Source organism: Arachis hypogaea, chromosome 1, assembly GCF_003086295.3.
Source record: "Arachis hypogaea cultivar Tifrunner chromosome 1, arahy.Tifrunner.gnm2.J5K5, whole genome shotgun sequence".
NCBI lineage: Eukaryota > Viridiplantae > Streptophyta > Magnoliopsida > Fabales > Fabaceae > Arachis > Arachis hypogaea.
In genome coordinates this window covers 93,941,755-93,969,703 of record NC_092036.1, presented here as the reverse complement: position 1 = coordinate 93,969,703, position 27,949 = coordinate 93,941,755, and the positions used below count along the sequence as shown (strand labels likewise).

At 37.6% G+C, this 27,949-nt stretch overlaps 1 protein-coding gene across 2 annotated transcripts; it reads left to right on the top strand.

The window, feature by feature from the left end:
• Positions 1-12,262: 12,262 nt before the first annotated feature.
• LOC112696520 (serine/threonine-protein kinase RIPK) lies at positions 12,263-14,473 on the top strand. 2 transcript variants are annotated; one of them, XM_025749324.3, is made up of 4 exons: positions 12,263-13,044; positions 13,129-13,264; positions 13,346-13,482; positions 13,578-14,473. In XM_025749324.3, exons 1-4 carry the CDS (start codon positions 12,634-12,636, stop codon positions 14,202-14,204), a joined length of 1,311 nt encoding a protein of 436 aa, XP_025605109.1. In that variant the 5' UTR covers positions 12,263-12,633; the 3' UTR covers positions 14,205-14,473. The 2 variants fall into 2 exon arrangements, with proteins under 2 accessions (XP_025605109.1, XP_025605105.1); XM_025749320.3 differs by having other exon boundaries at positions 13,563-14,473.
• Positions 14,474-27,949: the final 13,476 nt, after the last annotated feature.

Genomic DNA, 27,949 nt, shown 5'->3' with positions numbered 1-27,949 from the left:
CAGAACTCAGAAATTCAGAAATCAAAATCTAATTACCATAATTCAGAAATTCAAAATCTAATTACCTTAATCACAAATCAGAAGTTCAGAAATTCAGAAATCAACTTACCCGCCGCAGAAATCACAGGGAAGACCGGCGATTTGGCAGACAAACGGCGAAGAGGAGAAGACGACGACCAGCCACGGTGAGCTCGGGACCTCCAATGAGAGACCGAGCCACTCAGAAGGTGGGAGGTGGCGCTGGGTCGTGGGAGGCAGTGGTCGGCGGTGTTTGGGAAGGAGACAGAAGGGACTGAGGGTTTGAACTTTGAGGAGGAGTAGAGAGGAGACGAGACGAGACTACGACGCTGAGAAACACAGAAGGTGGGAGGCGGCGGTCGACGGTTGGTGGTCGACAGTCGGCGCTCAGCGGTGTTTGAGAAGGAGAAGGACTAACGGTTTGAGCTTTGAGGAGGAGTGGAGAGAAGAGGAGACGAGATCACGAGACTCTTACAGGGATTCAGGGAAGCATATGTGCGGCTAGGGTTGTTGTCCAATGGCTCTGTCACATATTATATATATATATATATATATATATATATATATATATATATATATATATATATATATATATATATATATATATAAGGGCATTTACGTCATTTCATCTAAACAGGGATTTAACGGGTCTACACGGAGCGGGGACCTCTACCCCCGCCCCCGCCCGTTTATTATACGGGGCCCCGTCCCCCGTCCCCGCGGTATAAATCACTCCCCATACCTGCCCTCCGGCGGGTAAATCCCCGCAGATACTCGTCCCGCCGGGAATTTTTGCCATGCCTAACTCAGATGAGTGTCAATATTAGTGATGCCTTGGTTTAGTGGGAGTTTATTTTATATTATATGTCCTATGACAGATATTGAGTTATTTTTCTGCAGAATTAAGTTGATGGTTTATTTCATGTTATGTGAAATGTTTATTTTGTAATATTTGTATTGTATTTGATCTCAATAAAGTTGGACCAGTTGGAAATAGACATGTATGAGATCACTTGGCATGTAATTTCCATATTACTCATCCAAATTTGATCTATATCGTTAAGTATATTAAGATGGTGACTGGCCTGGTTTAGTCACGGCAATTAATGTGATAAAAGCTGCGGTAGTCCCATATCTAATGTATGAGACGGACCAGATTGTTAAAGTAATGAGAGAAATAGCATTCAGATGCGCGCATAAAGTTTGTAAGATGTGATTATGTCAAGAAAGAATATATGTATAGCTCAAGTGGAAGATTGTTAGGAAATTATTTTAATTTCCTAATTTGTTTATGGACAATACATATATATTAATTATAATCACAAATTATGCTATTTCAAATTAAATGACTTATATAATGGTGATCTCATTTATTGTTATAAATGCTAAATTGAACAAGTCATTATTACTTTTGATTTGGAATTAAATGAGAATAAAACCGGATATTATCTTTTGTTCCTTAGATAATTATCTTTTTGGATTTTAGATATATTATCTTTTGGGATTTAGATACTATTTTATTTGGGTTTTAGGGTTTAATGGGTGCCATGCTCAAATATAAATAGACCTTCAGGGTTTCGGTCCCCAATATAACAAAACCGCCTTTGTTGCTCTTTCTTCATCAAAAGAGTTACAGTTCAGCCACCTAAAAATACAGAAGGCTTTGGTTGAAAAAGATCGAAAAAATCACAACATTTAAATTTTTCCATTAATTTCTGACTCTTATATGTAAATGTACACTTTTGTATTATGTTATATTTTTGGTAATTTAATATGGATGATTTGGGTTATTGAAATTAATTTATTCTAATAGTAAGCTATTACAATTTATATCCTGTGACTTATAGATAAAGACAAAAGTCCATCATCATAAAAATTTTAAATAAGACATTTTTTGTATTTTTATTTTAAATATGTTTTAAAAAAATATATTAATTTATTTCTATTTTTACCTTTTCTTTATGAAATTCTAAAAAAAATATTGGATATAATGAGATATATGTAACAAAAAAATAAAAAATTAATTTAAATCAGAGCCTAATATTTGTTATTTCTCTTCTTGTCTCATTTTACACTGATCGCTCGTATTTATTAATATTTTTCTCTTGTACAATATATTTTTTAAGAATAATTCTATATATTTTAGTCTTTTTATAAATAAAGTATAACCAAATTAAATAATAAGACTTGAAATAATATTAGTTATAATTAATTTTTGTTATGTTAAATTAACTTGGTTGAACTTAGTTAACAAAAAAATTTAAATACGTAACATTATAAAAAATATTAAATAAAATAGACAAATATTTTTAATTTCTTGAAAATTTTTAACTAATCAATTATTCTCTGCTTAATTAATTTTAGAAGGAATAGATAATATTGCCTCTATTTTGTAATGTTATCTTTCAAACAGATTTATGTAATAAAAAATTGAGCATTATAAATTATTTATGTAATTAAATAGTTACACCCTAAAATGACTTATGTGTTAGACGTGTTAAAATTTTAACACAAATTGTAAAATCTTAGGACTATTTATATACAAACATATATAACTACATTCCACGATGATTTATTTGTTAAATGAGTTAAAATTTTAACAGATAAATTGTGCCATCCTAGAAAAACAATTTATGTATCAACCAAATTGACATCATCATGGGATGATTATTTATACTATATTAAAAAGAGGACATTCATATAATTAATTTTGTTTGAGAAGATTCTAGTAATTTGGATTTATTTTAGTTTATTTATGCAACAAAGTCTAAAATTACTTGCACTAAAAAAATATAGTTGTCTAATAACAAAAACTAATCATATCATTATACTAAAACAAAAATATTTAAATAATACTTGACTTATCTAACGCTAAATCTTAAATACATATATATTAGTTATTCTTAAAACAACTAATAAAAATATTATAACTATATTAAATATATAAAATTTGTATAAATTTAGACTATATTTTATTTTAAATATACCTCATCATCAGTTGTCTATGAATACGAAAAATTGTAATAACTACCACATTAAGAAATTATGTTTATCTTTATGCCTCTTTAACGACAATGCATTAGTACACTAGATGGCTGAAATTTTTTGGAATGTTAAAAAATAATATTAAAATTTTATTAAATAAAATCACCTAGTGTAAAGTATTTGATGAGAATTAAAAAAAAAATAGAATATTAAAAAACTTATACAAATCTTTCGAGTTGTATCTCTAATTTTGATACAATTTTTTTAAAAACGAAACCTAAAATAATGAAGGAGCTTAATTCCATTATATACTCCATTCTAAATATTTTTTGTCATACTCTACAAGAAATTATTAGAATAGCGATTGAAAAAATTAGTGGCTAATAGCAACATATATAGAATTTATAGGATCAACAAAAAGTTGGTTGCTAAATTACATTCAGCAACCAACAAAATCAGTTGCTAAGGTAGTGGTCGCTAAATCGGTCACTAATAGCAGCCGAATTAGCGACCGATCACTTTTTTATATAACCAGAATAAAGTTGGTCGCTAAAATCCGTCGCTATTTTTTAATTTAGCAACTGAATTAGCAACCAAAATAAAGAAGTAACATCTTTAGGACTCCTGGTCGTTGATATTCAACCTTTGCAAAAAATTTTAAAGAGTAAAAAATCTTTATATAAAATAATTTATATATATAAAAATAGTGAATAACTAGTTTTTATTAGAATTGTTACTAGTTGAAAAATATAAGTGAATCTAGAGATACTAACATGAAAAATGGACGTGCTAAACGATAAAGGCACAAACAATGACAAACTTTACTCATATCAAATAATCATGAAAAAAAATATCATAGCCACAATTGCAATCACTCAATAAAAATAAAACAAGACACACAAAAAATCTTAATTCTCATAATTTGTATAACTATGACTAAAACAATCGCCTATTCTTCCTCCTTAATATGAATTTGGTAAGCACTTAACGTTTCGTATCTACGTCCTTAATTAATATCTCGCTTCTAATTGTATACTTGTCTTTTCACCTCAATCGAGCACTGTATTGCTTTGTATTGTGTCGTTTCTGCAGATGATATGGAGAGAGGGGTGAGAAACAAACGTTTCTCAATAGTTTCTCTATATGGTGTCATCATATCCATCCCTAACTACTACTCCGGATTTTAAAATAAAAATAGTGATGATGCAATGTTATTCAATTATTATTTTCAAAAGTCTTTGTTAGTCGGAGTGATGTGATTTTTAGATGCTTCTCATTTAATTATGTTATGACACATGTGATACATAACGAAATGCCTATGACATTAAAATATATAGAATGCAAACTCATCAACCTTGATTTAATTTTCTTGTAGGTTATAAAGCAAGGCAAAATAAATAAGAAAAGAATAGTAATATTGGCATTGATAAATCAAACAAAAAAAATCTTTGAATAAAATAATGATAATAAACATAATAATATATTAAATAGAAATAATCTTTAGATAAAAGAATGATCTTTGAATGAAATAAGAAAAATAAACATAATCATAAATCAAACAAAAAGGATCTTTGAGTAAAAAAAAAAAGATCTTTGAATAAAATAAGAATAATAAACAGAATCATAAATCAAACAGAAAAAATAAAAGAAAATTAATCATAATCACACTTTTTTCTGTACTTTTCATTACTTTTTCTCGTAACTTTTATAGAAGGTATTGAGCTCAAATCGATACAAAAGGTGGGAGTCTCCTTCTCTTACCGAAGGTTCTTATCCCAAATGTTTTGGCGATCGCCTTCGTTTACTAAAGGATCATATCGATATCTTGTCCTTGGGGTCACCTTTCCTTACCGAAGAATTATTCCCTCAATTCAATTTACAATCAAGCTTATTTAGACACACAAAAAAGGGAGTTATGTCAACAAAGGGATATTATTATATAAAATTGATGGGAGTCCCCTTTCTTTATTGAAAGTTCTTATTCCAAAAGTTTGTCGATCATCTTTTCTTACTGAAGGATCATCTCGATTCGATCACCTTTCCTTATCGAATGATCATTTTGATTATCTTGTCTTTGGGATCACTTCGCTTACCGAAAGATCATTCCCTCGGTTCTTTAATGCACGTAAGATGGTTATTATAATGCATAATACATATGAAATAAAGAGACATTATATAATGATATATAATGCTAACATCTATATTCAAAACATTTAAGATAAGACATATAAAAAAGGTAGTATAAAACCCCTACCTCCAATGAACTTCCTATATATATTCCAATGCAATTAGATACGATTCGTTAGTGAAGAAAGACTTGTTCCACGGCTAGATTTTGTGTATATTTTGATGTAGGTATGAATCTTTGACTGGATAGAAAGGAAATCTCCATATTTTGTAGTTTGCATAGTTTAGAGAAGATATATTATCGAACAATATATGAGTGAAATTTGTAAATAGTTTGGCATAAGATTTAGAGTGAAGGTAATAAGGAAGTGAGAAGAGATAATGATTTTTCTTATAATAAAGTGAAAAAAGTATATGAATGACAATTTATAGAAATAATAGAATATAGAGAAGATAGGTTATCTAGAACGTTTTGTATAAAAAAAATGAAACATGATAAAAAAGAAAATACTCAAATAGCTCTTAGATATGTACAGATTGTATTAAAAAAATGTAATTAGGTGAAATTTTCAATCTGGATCCTCACTTTGCAAGTCCTATAAAATTTTTGTCCAAATACTCATCCCATTAAAAATTTGTTTCGAGCGAATTAAGGGGATAAATACTCACAAATTCAAATAGTGTTGTTACCTCTGTCTATTTTACTTACTGCTAGTTACTATAGTACTATCAACTATGTGATATATTCAATTTATACAAAAATATTACTTTTGTATTAAATCTAGCCATAAAAAATAATTATTAACATAAAATATATATTAAAAATAAATTAAATTATATATTTTTATATATAAATATATAATAATTAATTTTAATATATACTTAACATAGTAGCATCCAGAGTTTTTTTTTTTTTTGAGTTAAGACATTTTATTTCAGTATATAGAAAATAAATCTTACATGTTAATATAATACAGTGTATTTTTTTTTTTTTTGTCAAGTGAATTGAACAACTTCTAATTCTAGATATCACAACATATGCCCACACTTTGAAATTTTATCAAACCTCATCTCGGTCTCAGCTAAAATTTAAACTTAGTGCAGCTTGTTTAAAAGACAATATAATTACCACTTGGTCTAGACCTCTGCTACCTCAGCTGCATGCAGTGTGTTAAATTGTTAAATGGAGCCTTCATGCTAGAAAAGTAGGAAGCAGGAACAAATTCCCACGGAAAAATGTACGTTTTTTCCTCTTCCATTTTTTTTAAAATATGAGAGAGAACAAATTCAGACTCTATATTAAATAGTGTCACTACATTTTTTAGCGGCTTTGGTTTTCGGTCACGAATCTCTTTTTTTTTTTTCGTCATGGGTCACCAATCTGAATTACCTTTGTTAACAGACCCAAAAAGGCCCTAAAGCCTTGTATTCAAATTAAACGTAGCATAGCTTTTACCCTTTTTGTTGGTTCAATTAGTATAGATTCTTTGGTGCCTCAATTTTTGCACCGATATTTCTATACAAATAATTGATGGTTGGATTAATAGAATAGAGATTTAATTGGTAACAATTGGTGACATTTATTCTTCATATTTTTCTCTAAAAATTTTTGTTATTTATTTGGTAAATTAATTCCAAATATTATATAAATTAAATATCACTGCCCAACTTATTTATTTATTTATTTATATACACACTTAAACATTCTTTTAGTTCCCGAACATAAGAGTTAATAAGGCCAAAAAACATCATCCCATTTTGCCTTCTAGAATCCTTCGTTTTCTTTCTCATCGATCACATCATGTTAGGTGGTTTAATTAACGTATTGATAGAACGATGCTATAAATTATGTTATTATAGTATAATCGGGGTTAGTTTGTGTTGTTTTTTCAACCTTTAATTTAGTTGCACGTACTCTAATTTTTTTTCTCGAAAAACTGAATGTGAAAAATGTCCTGATCAACACGTTAAAAAATTCAATGAAATTAAATAAAATAATAATAAATATTAGAATATTATCAAATTTTATTATTCTTGTCATCAGTTAACTATTAATTTTAAAAAATATAAGATAAAATATATTATTAAATTATTAAATTAAAAGAATTAGATTAAGAGTTAAAATGCATGCTTAAATAATAACTAAAACAATTTTAAAATGCATGCTTAAACACTATTATTGTAAATCACAAATTTTATATAAAGAATGTTAGGGCCAGTAATTTTTGTGATTTGCAACCATCAAGTAGCTATTAATGATGTTTTTAATTATGTGAGATTTCATTAAATAATATAAGATTACTCACTTTTGTTTTGCTGATTACATGCTGGCTAAAATTTAATAAAGTTGTTGGATCCTAGACTTTTCCATTTTATATTATATATCGATGTAACATACGTTTTTTAACAGTCAATAATCTAGATACATGAAAGATGTATACATACATATTCACCAGACCAAAGTCGTAATGCCTATATAATATCTAGATAAACAACAAAATATGTCATCTATATTTATGATTCGTGAGAGAATATAGTGATTCTTGCAATACACGCAATAGCAGAAAATAATTAATAATCCTTCACTTTAATTTTGTAATCTAACTCTTAACAAAAACACCAATATACGCGGAACTTGATCTGCTACTAAAAGAGACTCACCAATAGCTCCTCTCTCGCAAAAATCAATTGTTTCACACCAATATAGAGAAATTAAAGCTATCAGAATAATTATTAAACGGGAAAAAGGGTTGCCTGGCTGATTATAGTAGTAACTATGTAATAATTAGATAATTACCACTGAGGGGCGGGCACAAAACTCACCATCCAATTTTCATTGAATGATATGGTTTGGTCATATGAGAATACGGAATTAAATTATAACGCATAATGTGATGGTCCAAGAAAGGCAACTGGAGTTTGACATTCACATTCCCATTGTGAGAGTACGTTGACATGATGACCTAGCTATAATTTAATTAATTTATTTGTTTGATAAAATCAACTAAAAAACAAAATAAAAAATGAATCATCCCCAAGTGTGCTACAGCTCCTTATTACGCGCAATTAACTAAGGTCTAAGACTACTGAAAATGGAAGCATCTAAAGCCTCGGATCGGAGAATTCATGAGAATATGATTATTAGTGATTTAGGTAATCGGTATCTAAAAAAAACATTCTTCTTCGAATTCATGAGAATATGAGATATAGATGATTCACGAATTTAAGAAAAATCAATTTATAGTTGACTGTATGTATCTATTTAATTATTCAATTATATTAATTTTATATGCCATGTATAACATCTTAATTTATATTAGAAACTGGTTTAGATAAAAAAATATTAAAAAATCACATTCCTATGATTATGTATATGTCAAATTGTCAACTTTTATGACTCACATTACAAATATGAGTATGATTTAAGAAATAATTTAAATTTTAATAAATTAATAATATAAAATATTCTATAGAATTATTATTTAAATTTTTGTGTATAATTATTTGCGTATTAAAAAATAATTATTTTATAGGTAATTAATTAAAAAATAATTTACTTTTTTATACCTAACAAACTTCATACTTTTTGTTATGGTGATTAACTAGAGATTAATGAGCTGGGCTTGTATAGTTGACCCAATCGTTAGGAGGAAGTGGTTTTCGACTTGGTTTACGTACCGTCCAACTTGTGTGTATCATGGAATGGAAGTGATACCTGCAAGGACACTCTGATATTTAAGTCAGCAAAGGATTTTAGAGGTTTTGAGAATATTGGAACTTAGAGATACCTGAGGGATATTAGTTTATTTATAGTGGTGAACCAATAACTACCATTGGAATAGTTCCACCTTTTAAGGAGGATAACTGTCGCTTTATCTTAGGGTAGTTAAAATATGGCTCTTGAAAGTGGGTTGAGAGATTTTAGGGGCAGTTACTTATTTGAATAAGTGTTATCTGCCAGCTATCATTCGATCGCGACTTCTTTAGAGTGGAATCTGTATTCGATCCGACCTCTTATAAGGAGGTCGGCTGGTAGCGAAGGCCAATTTTTAGATTGGGTCTGGGCTCTAGCGTTGGATCAGGGTATTAACACTTTTCTATGTCAAATAGTTAATATAAAAAATTAACTATGTTAGATACACACTAAAAATTATTTATTTATATATATATTAAGGTGAAAACTCGAGTGAAATTGACTTTAATCAGTCAAATCATTTAACGACTTTCAGTTATCAACTTCACGTGAAGTCGACTGCACCTGAGTTTTTATCATATATTAAAATATAAAATATATATTAAAATAAATTAAACACTATATATTTATATATAAACCCAGAAGAATTAATTTAGCAAGTGATTTTTAGGTAAGAAATATATATGCAGATTTTTTACAATTTTTTTATTGTATTATAATATTATTCCTCATATATATATATATATATATATATATATATATATATATATAAACTAATAGTTTTCATCCTTATCATTTTCACGTGTTTGTTTTTACTCTGAAATTTTGATAGATGAATTAAAGTACCATTTGACTGTTACTAGCTACCTGCATGCATAGACTATGTGATAAAGAAAAGGGTATATATTTTTGCAATTAATCATTGAAGACAGAAAAATAAATATAATAAGAGTCAGGAAAGAGAATATAGAAATACATTACAGTAAAAATCTAAAAAGCAGCTTGTTATATGTGGGGTTTAATTTTTATGTGTTTGGAGTCTAATCGACACTTTTTAATTAGATACGGAGGAAAAATAATATAGGACTCAAATATGAAACGTATAGATACTTTATGTAAGTGTGATATCAGGAGCAAAAATCAAACCGTCCAATTTTTAAATATACAAATTAGAGGATTCGATTATTTTTACTAAAATTTAAATTTTCTCTTTCATACTAATCAAACAGTCTGATTAGTAAGTTTAATTTTTTTAACAAAAAAATCGAACTAATTTCTTTATTCCTATTTTAAAAAAAAAACTCCCACATTCATATTTAACACTTATATTTTTCACAATAATAAACAATACACACATACTTCTCATCTCCAAAAAAATGAGCCTCTAATCGAGCACCACCCTTTATTCCTCACTTCTTCGAAATGCATATCATGATATCGTTTAAATTAAAGAAGGATAGGTAGCCTTCGTGGTAGTGTACACTTAATTTCCTATAAACTACTTCAACGTAACGACTGTTACTTTTTCTTCAATTCTGCGCCTTTTGAGTTTTGACCGCTTAATTCCTTTACTTTTTACTTGTTATAATTCTAACACAAGTAATTGTGTATGTATGACAAATATAATTTTCCAATATCATATATTGTATTATATTTGGGGAAAAAAGTTTTGTAGCATTGGGTACTTCCGTACTTATAAAAGAAATGGTAATTAATACTACAGAAATTGGATAATTGCATAAAGATGAAGATTTTACCATCACATGCTAAATTAAATTAAATTAAGTTAAGCCCTTTATGACTTTTTGTTAATTTATTTGTAATGACACGCATTGACTTTTAGTGAGGAAACACCTCCCTATCCTTCCGCCAAAATCGGGTTTGGTGATTTGACCAAATTGTCCTCATTCCGCGCACTCGTTGATTTGCAGGAATCGTAGTTTGTTACGCACCGCGGTTTTCAATTCGCCCACACTCAACACAACATTTAAGTCCAAATTATTTGGATCATATCAACTCATAACTCATTTTTTTATTTTTCTATACTAAATTAAATCCTCTTCATAATAACAATTAATATTAATAATTAATAATTAATATACTACAATCCAATCATGCGGCGGATCCCAACTACCTTCCCCGCCGCCGCACGGCCATGACTCATTGACTCACACTCCTTCCTTCCCTATAACAATTAACTCTCAAACCACATAGCATATGTAACTGAGATAATTCAATTCTACACTGCTTGATTTTTTTTAAAGGATAAGTTGGTTAAAATTAATTTCATAAATTCAGGTGGATCCATTAAAATCAAGCATCCTATTTATTACTTGCTGTCAACTTTTGTGGATTATGGTGTTTAACTTTTCTTCCGCACTATGTTCTATTTCTACTAACTACATACCAAACAATTTCTCAAATTATGTTTCACTTATACGAGGTGGTCACGAAATTAAAGATTCCTCTTGCTATATATGTACGTGGAGATGTTCCAAAAAAAAAAAGAGTTACTTGAATAATCTAAGTTTTATATAAAAGGGCAATTGGCCATTAACGTGTTGCATAAATAATTCCTCCTTGTTTTAGTAATATTTTTCATCCAAAATTCCAAATCACCTAACTCATTAGTTAAAACAATAATTAGTATTTCGTCTATTATTTCAAATGAACTCGCGATTCGTCCAAATAAAATATAACACATGATTTTTTTTTGTAAAAAATTAACGTAACTAAACATAAACTAATAATTAATAGTTCGTTGCCGTTGAACCGCAGGCATATAATTCCAAGTTTCCAACTACTATGATTTTTTTTTAATTTATGTTGCTGTTTAATAAACATTGATGTTTTAACTAGAAACAAATTAAAATTTTCTATAAACTATAATCTAACAATGTTGCAAGAACATCGACTTTGCTTGTTGTTCCATTTCTCTGTATCTGAAAGAAGAAACAAATTAAATCATGTTCACACATTGCTTGATCGAAGAGTCGCCTACTTAATTGTTTACGTCATCTGTCTAGTGTCTACCCCTTTGCTAGCTGCCAAATATAGTGATGAAATAGATAAAAAAAAAAAAAATTGTGTTTAGAAAATACATATACATCGGAAAAAAAGGATGGCGCCGGCGTAAAGGCAATAAACAATTTAGTTGAAATGGAGTTCTATTTTGCTATGTTTTTACAAAATTATGGAATTTTTTTTTTTGAAACAAGATTGACTGAAAATATGAGTTGGTGAAAATTCATGTGAACTTCACGACTTCACCTGAGTTTTTACTATATTTTTTTCTGGCGAAAATAAAATTGTAAGATTCATTTATTTACTTACAATTTATTATGTAGTATATTCCACTGTTGTAATAGCTTTTTAAAGCGCCACTTATATTATAGCATTTGAGTGTTATGAAATGAAAGCTAAGGAAACATTCTGGAAGATGGCATTCCTACTAAGAAGGGAGAAAGTCAAGGAGGGGTAGACATGTCATTTTACCGAAACCCAACATCTTAGACTTGAGAATAAGATATACTCGGTTCTCCATTAATCCAATTATTTAAATTTAAATCACTTTCAAAGGCTTTGCCAAACACCACAACCACCGCACCCCCCTATAAATAAAGAAATGGCACATAGAAGAAGAATAATTCCATTACGTATAGGAGCTACACAAATCAAAGAGAAAAATTCAACACAACCAACAAGTTCTGCTGCCTAAACACTTTGTATCTATATATGTCACCAATTCTCTGAGGTTCCTCAAGAAAAAACAAACATTATTCTTTAATTCTTTCTATTCTTTTGGTTAGATGAAGATGACATTGAGTTCCTTGTTCCTGAGTTGTTACAAGGGTGATCATTCTGATTACCCACAGTCTCCTAAGAAATCAAACAACAAAGTGGTGGCAACCAAGGGTCATAGTACTACTAGGAGCGGTTCTAACAGGGTTTCCGTTACCGATTTGAGTTTTCCAAGTGCTACCACGCTCTCTGAGGATCTCTCCATATCTCTAGCAGGAACCAACCTTTATGTCTTCTCACTCGCTGAACTCAAGATCATTACTCAGAGCTTCTCATCGAGTAACTTTCTTGGTGAAGGAGGCTTCGGACCTGTCCACAAAGGCTTCATTGATGATAAGGTAAGGCCTGGTCTCAAGGCTCAGCCTGTTGCTGTTAAGCTTTTGGATTTGGATGGAACTCAAGGCCACAAGGAGTGGTTGGTAAGTCCCTTTTCTTTTTCTTTTGATTCATTCTGGTTTGTTTAGTAGTTAATTAAACCTTACAATTGTTCTGGTTTATGACAGACTGAAGTTGTGTTTCTGGGTCAACTGAGTCACCCGCACCTTGTGAATTTGATTGGATACTGCTGTGAAGAGGAACATAGGCTTCTGGTGTATGAGTATTTACCACGAGGCAGCTTAGAGAATCAACTCTTTAGAAGTAAGTTGTTGGGTTAGTTATTACTGTTTAATTTGTTTGACTATGATAATGTATTTAATATGCTAATGTGTGAAATTGCAGGATACTCTGCGTCATTGCCATGGTCAACAAGAATGAAGATTGCTGTTGGAGCAGCCAAAGGTCTATCCTTTCTCCATGAACAAAAGAAGCCAGTAATCTATAGAGATTTCAAGGCTTCAAACATCTTGTTAGACTCTGTGAGTGTCACAATACAATACAATCTTTCTCTTGCATTATTATGATTATTGTTGTTGAAGTAAGTGATGATGATGATCAGGATTACAATGCAAAGCTATCTGATTTCGGGTTGGCAAAAGACGGGCCTGAAGGAGATGACACACACGTGTCAACACGAGTGATGGGGACACAAGGGTATGCAGCACCGGAATACGTGATGACAGGTCACTTGACAGCAATGAGTGACGTGTACAGCTTCGGAGTGGTGCTGTTGGAGATGCTGACAGGAAGAAGATCAGTGGACAAGGGGCGTCCATCAAGAGAACAGAATCTGGTGGAATGGGCGAGGCCTGCACTCAACGATTCAAGGAAGCTGGGGAGGATCATGGATCCAAGGCTGGAGGGACAGTACTCTGAGATGGGTGCAAAGAAAGCAGCAGCCTTGGCTTACCAGTGCCTCAGCCATAGGCCTAGGAACCGTCCTTCTATGCCCGCTGTCGTTAAGATTCTTGAGCCACTCCAGGACTATGATGATGTCCCCATTGGACCCTTTGTTTACACTGTTCCAAATCATGCTGATACCAATGCTACCACACAAGCTCAAACTCCCAAGGAGAGGAAGAGGACTCACCACCATCACCACCGTAGGCATCCTCTCAAGTCGCCAAAGTCTTCACCAGATTCACACAATCATCATGCCACAACAAGTGCTTCTACTTCACCCGATGACAAATCCAATTAATTAATTAAGCTCCAATATTATACTGTAAAATGTAAATAATACATACATACATATATAGGTAAGTAATTTTATGGTCACTGTAATGAGCCTTCAAGCCAAATTAAAGGAGAGATTATTATTATTAAATTAGAGTGTAATGGGGCGTTTTGAAAATTTGAAGTAGGAGAAGAGAAGAGAGACTAGTTCAGCAATTGGACAATTATTTACCAACTACGATTTGTTGTGTTTGAATGAGTGAATGAAGTTGAAAAACATATCTTCAAAGAAAACGAGTACAGCTAGATTACATATATAGATATAGCTGACCGGTTTGACCGGAACACATACATGTGAATAATATACACAACAAATTGCCAATCAGATCATACCCCAGTGCTGGACAGCACTAACACCTGCTCTCCTATATAATTATTAATATAATTTTTTTCTACTTTTGTATTCTTATGCCATATACATACACTTCAATTAGTACATGAATTAAATATTGAACACGATTCAACTCGTCAACTTATTAACTTGCTAGCTATCTAGCTATATATCTTGGTTTTTGATAAATTATTATTCATGCAAATGAAATTCATTATAGTAATAATTTATTCCAGCCATGCTCAATCAATCAAATAAAATCATAGATAATTGACGATAGTATCTTTGTATCGTGTTAACTGCTAGGCCGAGTGTTATAATTAATTTAAATATTGACTGGATATGTTTAACAAGCTTCATTCTTTAACTAATTTATTGAACGCTGTCTTTACTGTAAAATTTATAGTAAAAATTGTTACATAATTTAATAAATTTAATTAAATTTTTATTGATTTTATATGAAAATAATTGAATGTGAATTTTTATTATCTAACTAATTTATTGAAAGAGTTGTGTCGGTTGAGACTTTGGGAGTGTATTATGAAGAGACAAAATAATGGGGAAATCTTTAATTTCAATAGGCAATAGAAAAAGTATAAGGAACAAAAGCTTATGTGCCAAAAATTAAATAAAATTATATTAATTTATATCAATAATTAATTAATTTTAAATTTTTTAAATTTAAAATTTAAAAAATTTTAAATTGATTAAGTAAACCTAATTAAAACCTATAAAAATCTTTTTCTTTTTTCTCACATTAATCTATCCACTTCTAACAATCACAAATTCGAAAAATATATAAAAGAACATCCATTTAATATGAAAAAGAAACATTCTAATACTTAGTAGAAGAAACATCCATATATATTAACTCGTAAAAATTTTGAATTCATCCAAAAGTATTTAGCTGAGTTTTAGCTGATATATTTTTGGTTCCTAACTTTACTCATTTCAATAAGGTTTAATTGCCATCATGTAAGGCAGTAAGACTCTGATTAACCGAGCGAACCGCAAATTTGGTATGTTATAATATTATTAGTCATGCTAAAAAAATAAAATAATCTAAACTTATTTTATTATTCATTAATTATTGTAATATTAAATAAAACAAATTTTAATTATTTTGTTTTTGTTAGCAAATATGTTCGTAAATATTATATAGTGTGAACAAGTACAAGGTTTGTAGAAGAAAAAGATATATACATACATTATACATATGTTCCATGATAATATTATGTGGTCCTCATAGTCATAGAGAGTAGCAATAATAGATACAAGAAGATGAAAACGTGCATGTCTGAGTGACCGTGTGATGCGCAAAAGCCTGGAATTCATCAATTTAATGAATAATATCAACAATTAGCCCACATCCCTAGCTACCACAAGAATTTATGCAGATATTTTCCCTTACAATGGCAATCAGGCCATATTTTCCAAAATGGAAGACAATATTATACTAATATGAAAATTAGTAGCCGTTGTAGTTGACAAATTAACAAGGGCTGTCTCTGCAATTCTGTGGGTTTCGACAATAATATTTTATTTTATTTTATCCACTTGGGTAATTCTCTATTCTTATAAATTAAATACGACAAATTAAACGCTTGGGTGATTGTCAAAGATAGATATTTGTAGAATGACATACATCATTATTACCTACCACAAATATTTAAATTTTATTAAGAGGCCAAGCCAGCTAATCAGAGCTCGTAAAAGTTGAAAGGGAAGACCAATTCCTTGGAAAATTATACGATATAAATAATGTACGAAATAATTTTTACTTCATATTAAGTATATATATGTTACGGCCTGACCCAAGAAAGAATTTGGGCCTACCCGACTCGATCACCACCCGACCTCAACGGTCAGGTGACCCGAACCTATCCAATCCGCGCATCCTTCCGGGACAGCTGGCTACCACAGTTGTACAAGAAAGCTTCGAAGAAGGTGGGTTCTACCCTCCTGGGATCCACACCTGACATGGTATATAAGGGAGGGGTCCTACCCTCCTCCGAGGTACGTCACACTTTCCACCTAACCTATTCTCCGCCTGCACACTAGCTGACTAGAGCGTCGGAGTGTCTTTGCAGGTGGCACCCCCTCTCTTTCCTCAACAAGAGTTCGGCTATCCGGCAGACCCGAACCCAGCACGACCACGATTGAAGCGTTCTCACTCCCCCAAGCATCCACCCGAATTGTCCGGTAACCGCCCTATCGAACATTGGCGCCGTCTGTGGGGACGTTATGGAAGTTGTGCCGGGCCTTGGAGACCAAGGCCGAGCAGCCGGGGCAAAGGCGGCAGCCTCTGTTGCATCACCGGGAGGACGGCGAAGGTCCCCCCGGCAACAAATTGAACAGCGAACAAGGACGCGAGAGACGCGACCTTTTCGGAGGAACTGGCGGTGACAGCGCCCGAATAATGCAGGAGCTACGCCACAGAGTCCAGAATCTGGAACGACAACTAGCTGATCAGGAGCACGATCGGCGGACCACCGATCCTACTTACTCCCCGTCCCAGGAGAGCCGGGAGAGAGATTCCCGCCAAAGCCACCCCCGGCTCGCCTCCGCTTCCAGAACGGAAGCAGAAAGCACCCGAGAAGACTCTCCCATCCCGAGGAGACGAAACGACACAATTATCTACTCCCAAGGTAAGGAAACGTACCACACCAGACGAGATCGAGAAGGCGGGGAAGGAAGGCCTGTGAGGACGCGGCAACCCGTGATAATGGGCGCCACCCCGTTCCATTGGTCCATCCTTGAGGTCCGGTTGCCGAAGCACTTCGACAAACCGACGGACATGAGGTACGATGGAACTCAAGACCCTCTGGAACACCTCACGGCTTTCGAGGCTAGAATGAATCTGGAGGGAGTAGGGGACGAAGTGAGGTGCCGGGCCTTCCCAGTCACCCTAGCCGGGCCAGCGATCCGGTGGTTTAACGGCCTCCCGCAGGGATCCATCTACGGATTTTCGGACATCAGCCGTGCCTTCTTGGCACAGTTCACGACGCGGATAGCAAAGGCAAAACACCCGATCAACCTACTCGGGATAACCCAGAGACCCGGGGAGCCGACCAGAAAGTACCTGGATCGCTTTAACAACGAATGCTTGGAAATCGACGGCCTAACCGACTCGGTGGCCAGCCTTTGCCTGACGAACGGCCTCCTGAACGAGGACTTTCGAAAACACCTTACCACGAAACCGGTTTGGACGATGCACGAGATCCAAACGGTGGCTAAAGAATACATAAATGACGAAGAAGTCAGCCAGGTCGTGGCCGCCAATAAACGGCACTTCGGCTACAATCAACCAAGGCAACAGGGCAACGGGGAAAGACACAAAGAACAAACCAGGGAAGCAGGGCCGACCAAGGTACACAGATCATTTCCCCGGATCGGGAAGTTCACCAACTACACTCCACTCACTCTTCCCATTGTGGAAGTTTACCAGCAAATAGCCGAAAGAGGGATCTTGTCGAAGCCCCGACCACTCAAAGACCGAATGGGGGGAACAAGAGCTTCTACTGTGACTACCACAAAGGCTACGGACACCAAACACAAGACTGTTTTGACCTGAGGGATGCACTAGAGCAAGCAATAAAAGATGGCAAACTCTCTGAATTCTCCCATCTCATACGGGAGCCGAGGAGACGGCAACGCGATCAAGACAGCGAAGAGGCCAAGACCCGAGCGGCAAAGCGGCGACAAGAGCCGGAAGACAAAGACCACGGTCTCACGGTGATAAACGTAGTAACCGCCAAAAACTCCACGCCGAGGTCTAGGTCAGCTCACAAGAAAGACGCCAAAGTCCTAGCGATCTCCTCCACCCCAATGCGAAGTTCTAAGAGGCCCCCATGCGTCTCCTTTGGCCCCGAAGACCAATGGTTCGACGAGGCGCCCGATAACCCACCTATGGTCATCACGGCCATGGTGGGAACCGGTCTCGTCAAAAGGATCCTTGTCGACACGGGGGCAGACTCGAACATCATGTTTCGCAATGTGTTCGACGCTCTAGGATTAAGAGACGTCGACCTATCATCGCACCAACACGGGGTCATCGGATTAGGCGACCACTTCATCAAGCCAGACGGAGTAATATCCCTGCCGATCTCTGTGGGACAGGCACAAGGCCGGAGATCGGCAATGGCCGAATTCGTGGTTCTCCGAGATTCCACAGCCTACAACATCATCTTAGGAAGAAAGACGATCAATGATGTTGAAGCGATAATCAACACAAAGCTTCTAGTCATGAAGTTTGTTACCGACGACGGGTCCGTAGGGTCAATAAGGGGAGATCTGGAGACGGCGGTCGCTTGCGACAATGCCAGCCTGTCCTTAAGGAAGAAATCTAAGGAAGCGTCGGGGGTGTTCCTAGCTGACCTAGACGCCAGGGTAGACGACAAGCCCAGACCGGAACCAGAAGGGGACCTGGAAAAGTTCAGGGTCGGCGACACAGAGGAAAAGTTCACGTTCGTCAACAGGAACCTCCCACATGAATTGAAGGAGCCCTTGGTAGAAATGATCAGGGCCAATGGGGATCTATTTGCCTGGACACCGGCCGACATGCCGGGCATAGACCCCGAAATTATGTCACACCACCTGGCCGTGAAGTCGGATGCACGCCCAGTAGCCCAACGAAGACGAAAGATGTCGCGGGAGAGGGCAGAGGAGGTGGCCGGGCAGACGGCCAGCTTTTTAGAAGCAGGTTTCATACGAGAACTAGACTACTCGACATGGCTCTCGAATGTAGTTCTAGTAAAAAAGCACAACGGCAAATGGAGAATCTGCGTAGATTACTCCGACCTTAACAAGGCATGCCCAAAGGATTGTTTTCCCCTCCCCAACATAGATGCACTCGTCGACGTTGCGGCAGGTTACCGTTATCTAAGCTTCATGGACGCCTACTCCGGCTACAACCAGATACCGATGCACCGTCCCGACGAGGACAAGACGGCGTTTATAACGCCGGAAGGAACCTTCTGTTATAAGGTGATGCCATTTGGGCTAAAAAACGCAGGAGCAACATACCAGAGGCTAATGAACAAGATATTCCATGACCTCATAGGCAAGACTGTAGAGGTCTATGTAGACGACATCCTAGCAAAGACAACGCGACCCGATGACCTCCTGAATGATTTGGCAAGTGTATTCGCCTCTCTCCGACAACATGGCATGAGACTCAATCCCCTCAAATGTGCTTTCGCCATGGAAGCTGGAAAGTTCCTGGGATTCATGATAACCCAAAGAGGGGTAAAGGCTAACCCGGAGAAATGCCAAACGATCCTCCAGATGAAGAGCCCGGGTTGTATCAAGGACGTCCAGAGGTTGGCAGGACGGCTGACCTCGTTATCTCGTTTTCTCGGAGCCTCGGCAGCAAAGGCCCTGCCTTTCTTTAATCTCATGAAGAAAGGGATAGCATTCGAATGGACGCCAGCGTGCGAGGAAGCTTTTAGACATTTCAAGGAAATCCTGGCGGCACCCCCAGTTCTCGGAAAACCAAAGGTCGGGGAGCCGCTGTATCTATACCTCGCCATAACAGGAGAAGCTCTGGTCGGGGTTCTGGTAAGAGAAGAAGGGAGGGCTCAACAACCGGTCTATTTCGTGAGCAGAGCCTTACAAGGGGCAGAATTAAGGTACAGCAAACTAGAAAAGCTAGCTCTAGCGCTCTTGACCTCTTCACGGAGGTTAAAACAATATTTCCAAAGTCACCGGATAGTCGTAAGAACGGACCAAGGGATCCGACAAGTGCTCCAAAAACCCGACCTGGCGGGAAGGATGATGACTTGGTCCATCGAGCTTTCTCAATATGACATACGATACGAGCCCCGACAAGCAATCAAGGTGCAAGCAATCGCAGATTTTCTAGTGGAAGTAACGGGAGACCCAACCGAAGAAGTGAGTGCACGGTGGAAGTTCCACGTGGACGGAGCCTCCCACCAGACCTCTGGGGGTGCCGGAATCATCCTGGAGAGCCCGGTTGGAGTCGTATACGAGCAGTCAATCAGGTTCGAATTCCCTGTTTCAAACAACCAGGCAGAATACGAAGCCCTCATGGGGGGCTTAACCCTAGCAGCGGAAGTCGGGGCAACAAGGCTGGAAGTATGCAGCGATTCGCAGGTCGTCACCTCCCAGGTAAACGGGAGCTATCAAGCCAGAGACTCATTATTACAAAAGTACTTGGAGAAAGTCAAGGAGTTGAGCCGAAAGTTTGAGGAGGTCACGGTCCACCACGTACCCAGAGAAAGAAACACACGGGCAGATCTCCTATCAAAATTGGCCAGCACTAAACCGGGAGAGGGTAACCGGTCTCTCATCCAAGGTATGACGAGGGAGCCGACGGTCACCCTACACCTATCAAGGCTGGGTTCTTCATGGATAGACCCCATCACCAGCTTCTTAGAAAACGGCAAACTTCCAGACGACGAAAAGGAAGCCACAAAACTGAGAAGGGAAGCAGCCAAATACGCGGTCATTCAGGGCCAGCTATTCAAGAAAGGGTTCAGCCAGCCCCTACTGAAATGCTTACATCCCGACCAGACGGACTACGTCCTTAGGGAAGTCCATGAAGGCTGCTGTGGACATCACATAGGGGGCAAAGCCTTAGCAAGAAAGTTAGTTCGGGTCGGGTACTATTAGCCATCAATGATGGCAGATTCTAAAGAATTCGTCAGGAAATGCACCAAGTGTCAAGAAAATGCCAATTTCCACAGGGCACCGGCCTCCGAGCTAAGCCTACTAACGGCCTCCCGACCATTCGCACAATGGGGAGTTGACCTCCTGGGACCCTTTCCCTGTAGGCCCCGGACAAGTCAAGTACCTTATAGTCGCCATTGACTACTATACCAAATGGATAGAGGCCGAGCCGCTGGCCAGCATATCCTCGTCCAATTGCAGAAAATTCCTGTGGAGGCATGTGATAACGCGATTTAGGATCCCGGAGGTCGTTATCTCAGACAACGGCACACAGTTTACCGACAAGAATTTCACGGAGTTCCTTACCGGCTTGGGTATAAGACAGAAGTTCTCCTCGGTAGAACACCCCCAAACAAACGGACAGGTGGAGTCCGCGAACAAGATTATCCTGTTAGGGCTTAAGAAGCGACTGGATAATAAAAAAGGCGCTTGGGCAGACGAGCTCGCCTCGGTCCTCTGGTCTTACCGAACAACCGAACAGTCCTCCACCAAGGAGACCCCTTTCCGACTAACATACGGGTTAGACGCAGTAATACCCGTAGAGGTCGGGGAACCGAGCCCGCGGCTACTTCTGAAAGGAGTAGGGGAAGCCGTGGAGAAGGACCTGATAGATGAAGCCAGAGAAATGGCCCATCTGACGGAAACATCACTGAAACAAAGAGTGGCCCTACGCTACAACGCCAAAGTGCTCAAAAGAGAGTTTGAACCAAATGATCTCGTCCTAAGGCGGAACGACATCGGCTTGCTGACCCCAGGAGAAGGCAAACTGGCAGCAAACTGGGAAGGCCCCTATAGAGTCAAAGAAGTGATGGGTAAAGGCGCTTTCAAGCTGGAAAGGCTCGATGGCAAAGAAGTCCTCAGAACGTGGAATGCGAGCAACTTGAGAAGGTTCTACTCCTAGCACATGAGGCGACATACCGACCATCCGAGCTAAGTATTTAACGCGTCTGAATTGTACCTTTCGTTAGGGCATTTTACGCAATTTCCGAATAAAATATACTCGTGCAATTTTTTCTCTCTTTTGTTTTGTTCCACTACGCAAGCGAAAACCCCCTACTTAACAACAACGCGCAACCCCGGGACTGATCACCCCGGAAGCCCATCAATTACCACAACACGAAACGGCTACACGAAAAGCCACGACCCGACTCAATTAACTTAGCCGAAATATTACCAGTACGGTAAAACAAATGACAACCGCAAACCAATAACGATGAATGTAAATAACTACACAACCAGACGAATAAAAAAGTGTTGGTTATAATAACACGGGCAAACAACCCGGTAATACGACAGTTCGAAAAGCCAAAACGGCCAACCAAAAGTTTCATACAAGAAAGGAATCATTTTTTGGGAACGTCAACAATCTTGCCGTCTTCGATCACCTTGAAGACACCGATTGCCGACGTATCGAAGTCAGGAGCAACAACTTTGACCTGAGCTTTAAGGGCCTCCTCAGTTGCCATGATCGCGCCCTTCCCCTGCTTGATAACGTCTTTGTACTTTGCCTTCAACGCTGCCAATTCAGCTTTCACAGCTTGCTTCTCCTTCTCCATCGCGGCCACCCGTCCTTGTGCCGCGCCGACCTGACTCTCTAGAGTCATTTCGCGCTTAACAAGACGTGAAACCGTAGCGTCCGACTCTTCCAACTTCTTCTCCGCAGTAACAACCTTCTTCTCAGCAACAGTAGCTTTCTTCTCGGCAGCGTCAAGCTTCTCATTAGATTGGGTCAACTGCTCCCGAAGAGTTTCAACTTCGTGCTTGAGCTCATTGTTGGCCTTCCCAGCAGACTCCAGCCTCCTGCGAAGAGATTCCATCCCCGACAACTCGAACTCGGCTTTCCGAGCTATCACTGCGCCGCGCAAGAGGGTACAATACATCCACCTCGCTTGCCCGGCAAGGGATGACCCATGAAAAAGCTCTTCGGTACCAGGAATCAGCTGGGAATCTATAAAGTTCCCGGCATCGAAATTCTTCTCCATGACAGTAAGGACCCCCTCAGGACTAGAGGACATCTTCCTCTTCCTTTTGAGGCTAGGGACCTCCTCCACCTCGTCATCGGCATCAGGGTTAGACGTCGAACTCCCAGTGCCGACCACCTCGCGGAAGGGGGAAGCGTGAGCCACCTTGTCACCTTGAATCGAGGCACCCTGAGCCGAGGTACCGGTCTCATCGAACGCAGCTCCTTGCTCGGAAGCGGCCTTGTCCTCCGGGGGAGCAGTAGATTTCTCATTACCCCCCTCGTCGTCACTCGCGCACAGGAAGGTTTGGAATAAGTTAGGGAGACCCGTTATCTCGGTAGACATTCCCACTGAAAAAAGAAAAAGAAGTCCGTTAGTCACGATGAGTTATTAGGGAAAGCAAGAAGCTAAGAGACAAAACAAGCAAAGATTTCTCACAAATATAGTTCCGACCGGCCTCCCGGTCACCCATGAGGAGGTGAGGATTCACATGATTCCTCCCAAAGATTGCCAGCAACACGTCGGCAACCCTCCTGTCCACTGTAGACATGCCCTTATAGGATACTTTAACAAAGGCATTGGATCCTGCCCCGAAGCTCCAATAAGTCAGGATGAGGCGTGCCCCCTCCAACGACAACCAAAAGGGATGGCGACCTTTGACCGGGCGGACCTTAAAGTATTTATCCTTGAATCCGTGATAGGAGTCCTCAAACAGACCAAAAATCCTCCGACCTTGGGCAGACCGGAAGGACATGAACCCCTTCTTATGTTTCCCCTCCTTCGAAGGGTTTGTAAGATTGAAAAAGAAAAGAAAAACATCTACAGACACCGGCAGCTCGAGATATTCACAAACCATCTCGAAACAGCGGATTGAAGCCCAGCTGTTCGGATGCAACTGCGACGGCGCCACGGAAATCTGACTTAGAAGCGCCATTTGGAAGGCGAAAAACGGAATACGAACCCCCACTTGAGTAAACATGGATTTGTAGAACCAAATCCAGTCGGCAACTCGGGGAGCGTGGAAATTGAGCTCGTACAAGCGCTCATGAGGAGCCGGGACGAAGACGTCGTAATTGGCCTCCTCGTCAGTCCCTCCGCACAAGTACTCATTTTGACGGAACTCGGTGAGCTCCTCCTCGCCCATTTGGTTAGGAGAGTCCTTTACATCAGAAACAACCCAGGCGTAAGGGTCATACGCCGCGGGAGAAGGGGAAGCCCAGGAGGCGGTGCGAGCCATACCTACATGGGGGGACCATCCAGTCAGTCTAAGAGGTCGGATGCTCGGAACGAAGACAGAAGCTACCCTCACACTACTCCCCAACTAAGGCTAAACATGATTAAGAAGTAAAAGGTCCAAACAAAGTCACACTAAGAATGGCAACCCCCCTAGGACCTAAGATCAACCATCATGCAAGATAAACATACAGCATGCACAGAAAGAAGTCATGGCAGAAGCAAAAAATGACAAAAAGATAAAGGAAGTTACCTGTATTGATAGCAAAAAATCTGGGAAAAAGGCAGCAACAAACGCCCTGGAATTGATAAGGGAGAAGAGGATGGAGGTTGGCAGAATTGGAACTGGAAGAGATAATCGCCAAAATGAATCCCGAAAGCACTACTGAACAGTTTTAAAACCACCACCAAAAGGAGCGCGAAAGTCGAGGGGCATATCAGTCTTTGCATAAAGAGTTTTAAACCCATTATGAGCGTTTAATGCTCGGTGCGAAAAACGAGACGGTAACTAATCATCCCAGCAACAAACAGGCACGCGCGAAAAAGGCACGTCCACTCCACGGACGGCCGAATTGGCGACAACACATGAGGTCAGGAACGTCGCGTCACCAACAGCCCACACGGCTGCTGCTTACGCATCGGGGGCACTGTTACGGCCTGGCCCAAGAAAGAACTTGGGCCTACCCGACCCGATCACCACCCGACCTCAACGGTCAGGTGACCCGAACCTATCCAACCCGCGCATCCTTCCGGGACAGCTGGCCACCACAGCTATACAAGGAAGCTTCGAAGAAGGTGGGTTCTGCCCTCCTGGGACCCACACCTGACATGGTATATAAGGGAGGGGTCCTACCCTCCTCCGAGGTACGTCACACTTTCCACCTAACCTATTCCCCGCCTGCACACTAGCTGACTAGAGCGTCGGAGTGTCTTTGCAGGTGGCACTCCCTCTCTTCCTCAACAAGAGCTCGGCTACCCGGCAGACCCGAACTCAGCACGACCACGATTGAAGCGTTCTCACTCTCCCAAACATCCACCCGAATTGTTCGGTAACCGCCCTACCGAACAATATATCTTGAGAGTGTTCATGCTGTGATTTTTTGGGTTACCAATATCTCAACTTGGTTTCAGTGAATTCTGAGTTACTGTGGTGGCTGCTATACTTGAATTTGTTGGTAAAACTATATATATATATATATATATATATATATATATATATATATATGCCACTATAGTTCTGGTAGATCTAGATTGTTCTCTCTGCAAGCATATTGTTTTTGCATTAGTGGCTTTCTAGCTAGCTAGTCATGATTTTATGGTTGACTTTTGTTAATTTTTAATCGTCTTTTTGTTTATCACATTTTATTGTATTGAGTATTGACATGTATTAGTTTATGATCGTAGCGAAGCAACCACCAATTTTAAAAGATTGTGTGTTAGTTGCGGTGTTATTTACTAGGTGGCTTAATTAATAATTATATTGGATGTTGGTTGATCACTCTGTTCTGATATCAAACATCCCCTTGAGGGATTGATGTCTTACTTTATCTAATCTAAACGTGACTCTTATCATCAAATTAAAGGAATCAGCGGCCTTCTTGAATCTTGACACTGCAGAGATTATAGTTGCCAGCCAGTTGTCATAAGTGATAATAATATAATAATAAATAATACTATATATTTAAATCTTTTTATAAATTAAGTTAAATAATAAAATTTAGAATAATATTAGTTATAATTAATTTTTATTATGTTAGATCAATTTAGTTGAATTTAATTTAATAAAAGACTTGAATGTATAATATTATTCTAATATAATATTCACAAATTCACTCAAGTGCAATGGGAAAAAAGGAGGTATTGGGGCGCATTATTATTAATCCGGTGCATGATCATCATATCTAACATTAGATATATATTAAGTTTAACATCAAATTAACATGTGTATGATAATGTTTTTCTGGCGGAAAACATGTCTTAAAGCAAACCAATTATAAATTAGCATAGCAGTAAATTAAAGGAGTGGAAAAGGAGTTGGGATCTGTATATATGTAGGCGCACATAATCAATCAAACAACAATATGTAAGTCAATAATAATGATGAAACTAATAAGGTTCATATTCAACCACCTTATATATAACCCACCGCCACACATATCATTATCATGATTTAACTCATTGTTTTTTTATATATTAACCCATTACATGATTGGTTATGTCAGATTTCTTGTTGTTACATGGAAAATTTTAATAAAATAGTATATGTAGAGAAAAGATAAAATACTATTATTTTACTTCGATTTATGGATGACTTTAAAAATTGAATACAAAACATGTACTTAATGGATTTATCGCACATTAATCGTAAATTCACATGGTTTTAGAAATGTTCTTGTAGTCATATAGATAAAGCTCTAGTTAATTTAGAGTGGCTAGAAGAATTTTCTAAGACTTGATTACGAAGTGGGTCTAAGGACTTATCAAATTATTGTCTTATTTTAGTGGAAGACAAAAAATTAAGGGGAAGTCCAAGATCATTCCGAAACTTAGATTTCTGGTTTATACATGAAAGTTTTCTCAGAATGGTAAAGGAGGAGTGGAGAGGATTGGGAGAGATACAATTTACGGATAAATTGAAGGCTTTGATGACTCCGATAAGGAGGTGGCACAAGGCCAACTTTGGTGAGATGGACAAGAAGATTACAAAGTTTGAGGAATAAATTAAAAATATTGATAATATGATAAGCAATGTAATGTATGATGGAACGATTGAGGTTAGAAGAAAGACGCTAGTTACTTGTTGTGAGAGGTGGTATATGAGAAAAGAAGTTCATTGAGAACAGATGTATCAGTCTAGGCAAGCGAAAGATATGGACAAAAATACAAGATACTTTCACAATATAGCTTCAGCAAGAAGGAGAAATAATAGAATTGACACACTATTAATCAGCGGCAGACTGGTCAGGAATCAAGATAGAATAACAATTGCAATTACAGAGTTCTATAAGGATTTAATCACCAGGAAGATTCTCCGACGGTGGAATTCAGGGACGGTCTGGTGGGTAGGATAGACTAGGAAGATTCTTTGAATTTGGAGACGCTGTCGTCGGCTGAGGAGATCAGAGAGGCTGTGTGGGATTGTGAGTCTTCTAATGCACCAGGCTGTGATGGATATAATATGAAGTTCATTAAGAGATGTTGGGGGCGAGATTGGAGCTGAATTCATGGCAGCTGTGATGGGATTCTTTCAGACTTCCAGATTACCGGCTGATTCTAATGTCACCTGGGTGGCGCTGGCACCGAAGTTCATTGGTGCAAGGGAGATTAAGGACCTATGACCTATTAGTATGGTTGGGTGTGTATACAAGGTTATTTCCAAGGTGCTGGTTAGGAAGATGATATCAGTGATACCAGAGTTAGTAGGGGAGACTCAGAGCGCATTTGTAAAGGGAAGGAAAATACATGAAGGGGGCACTTATCGCGTGTGAAATTGTA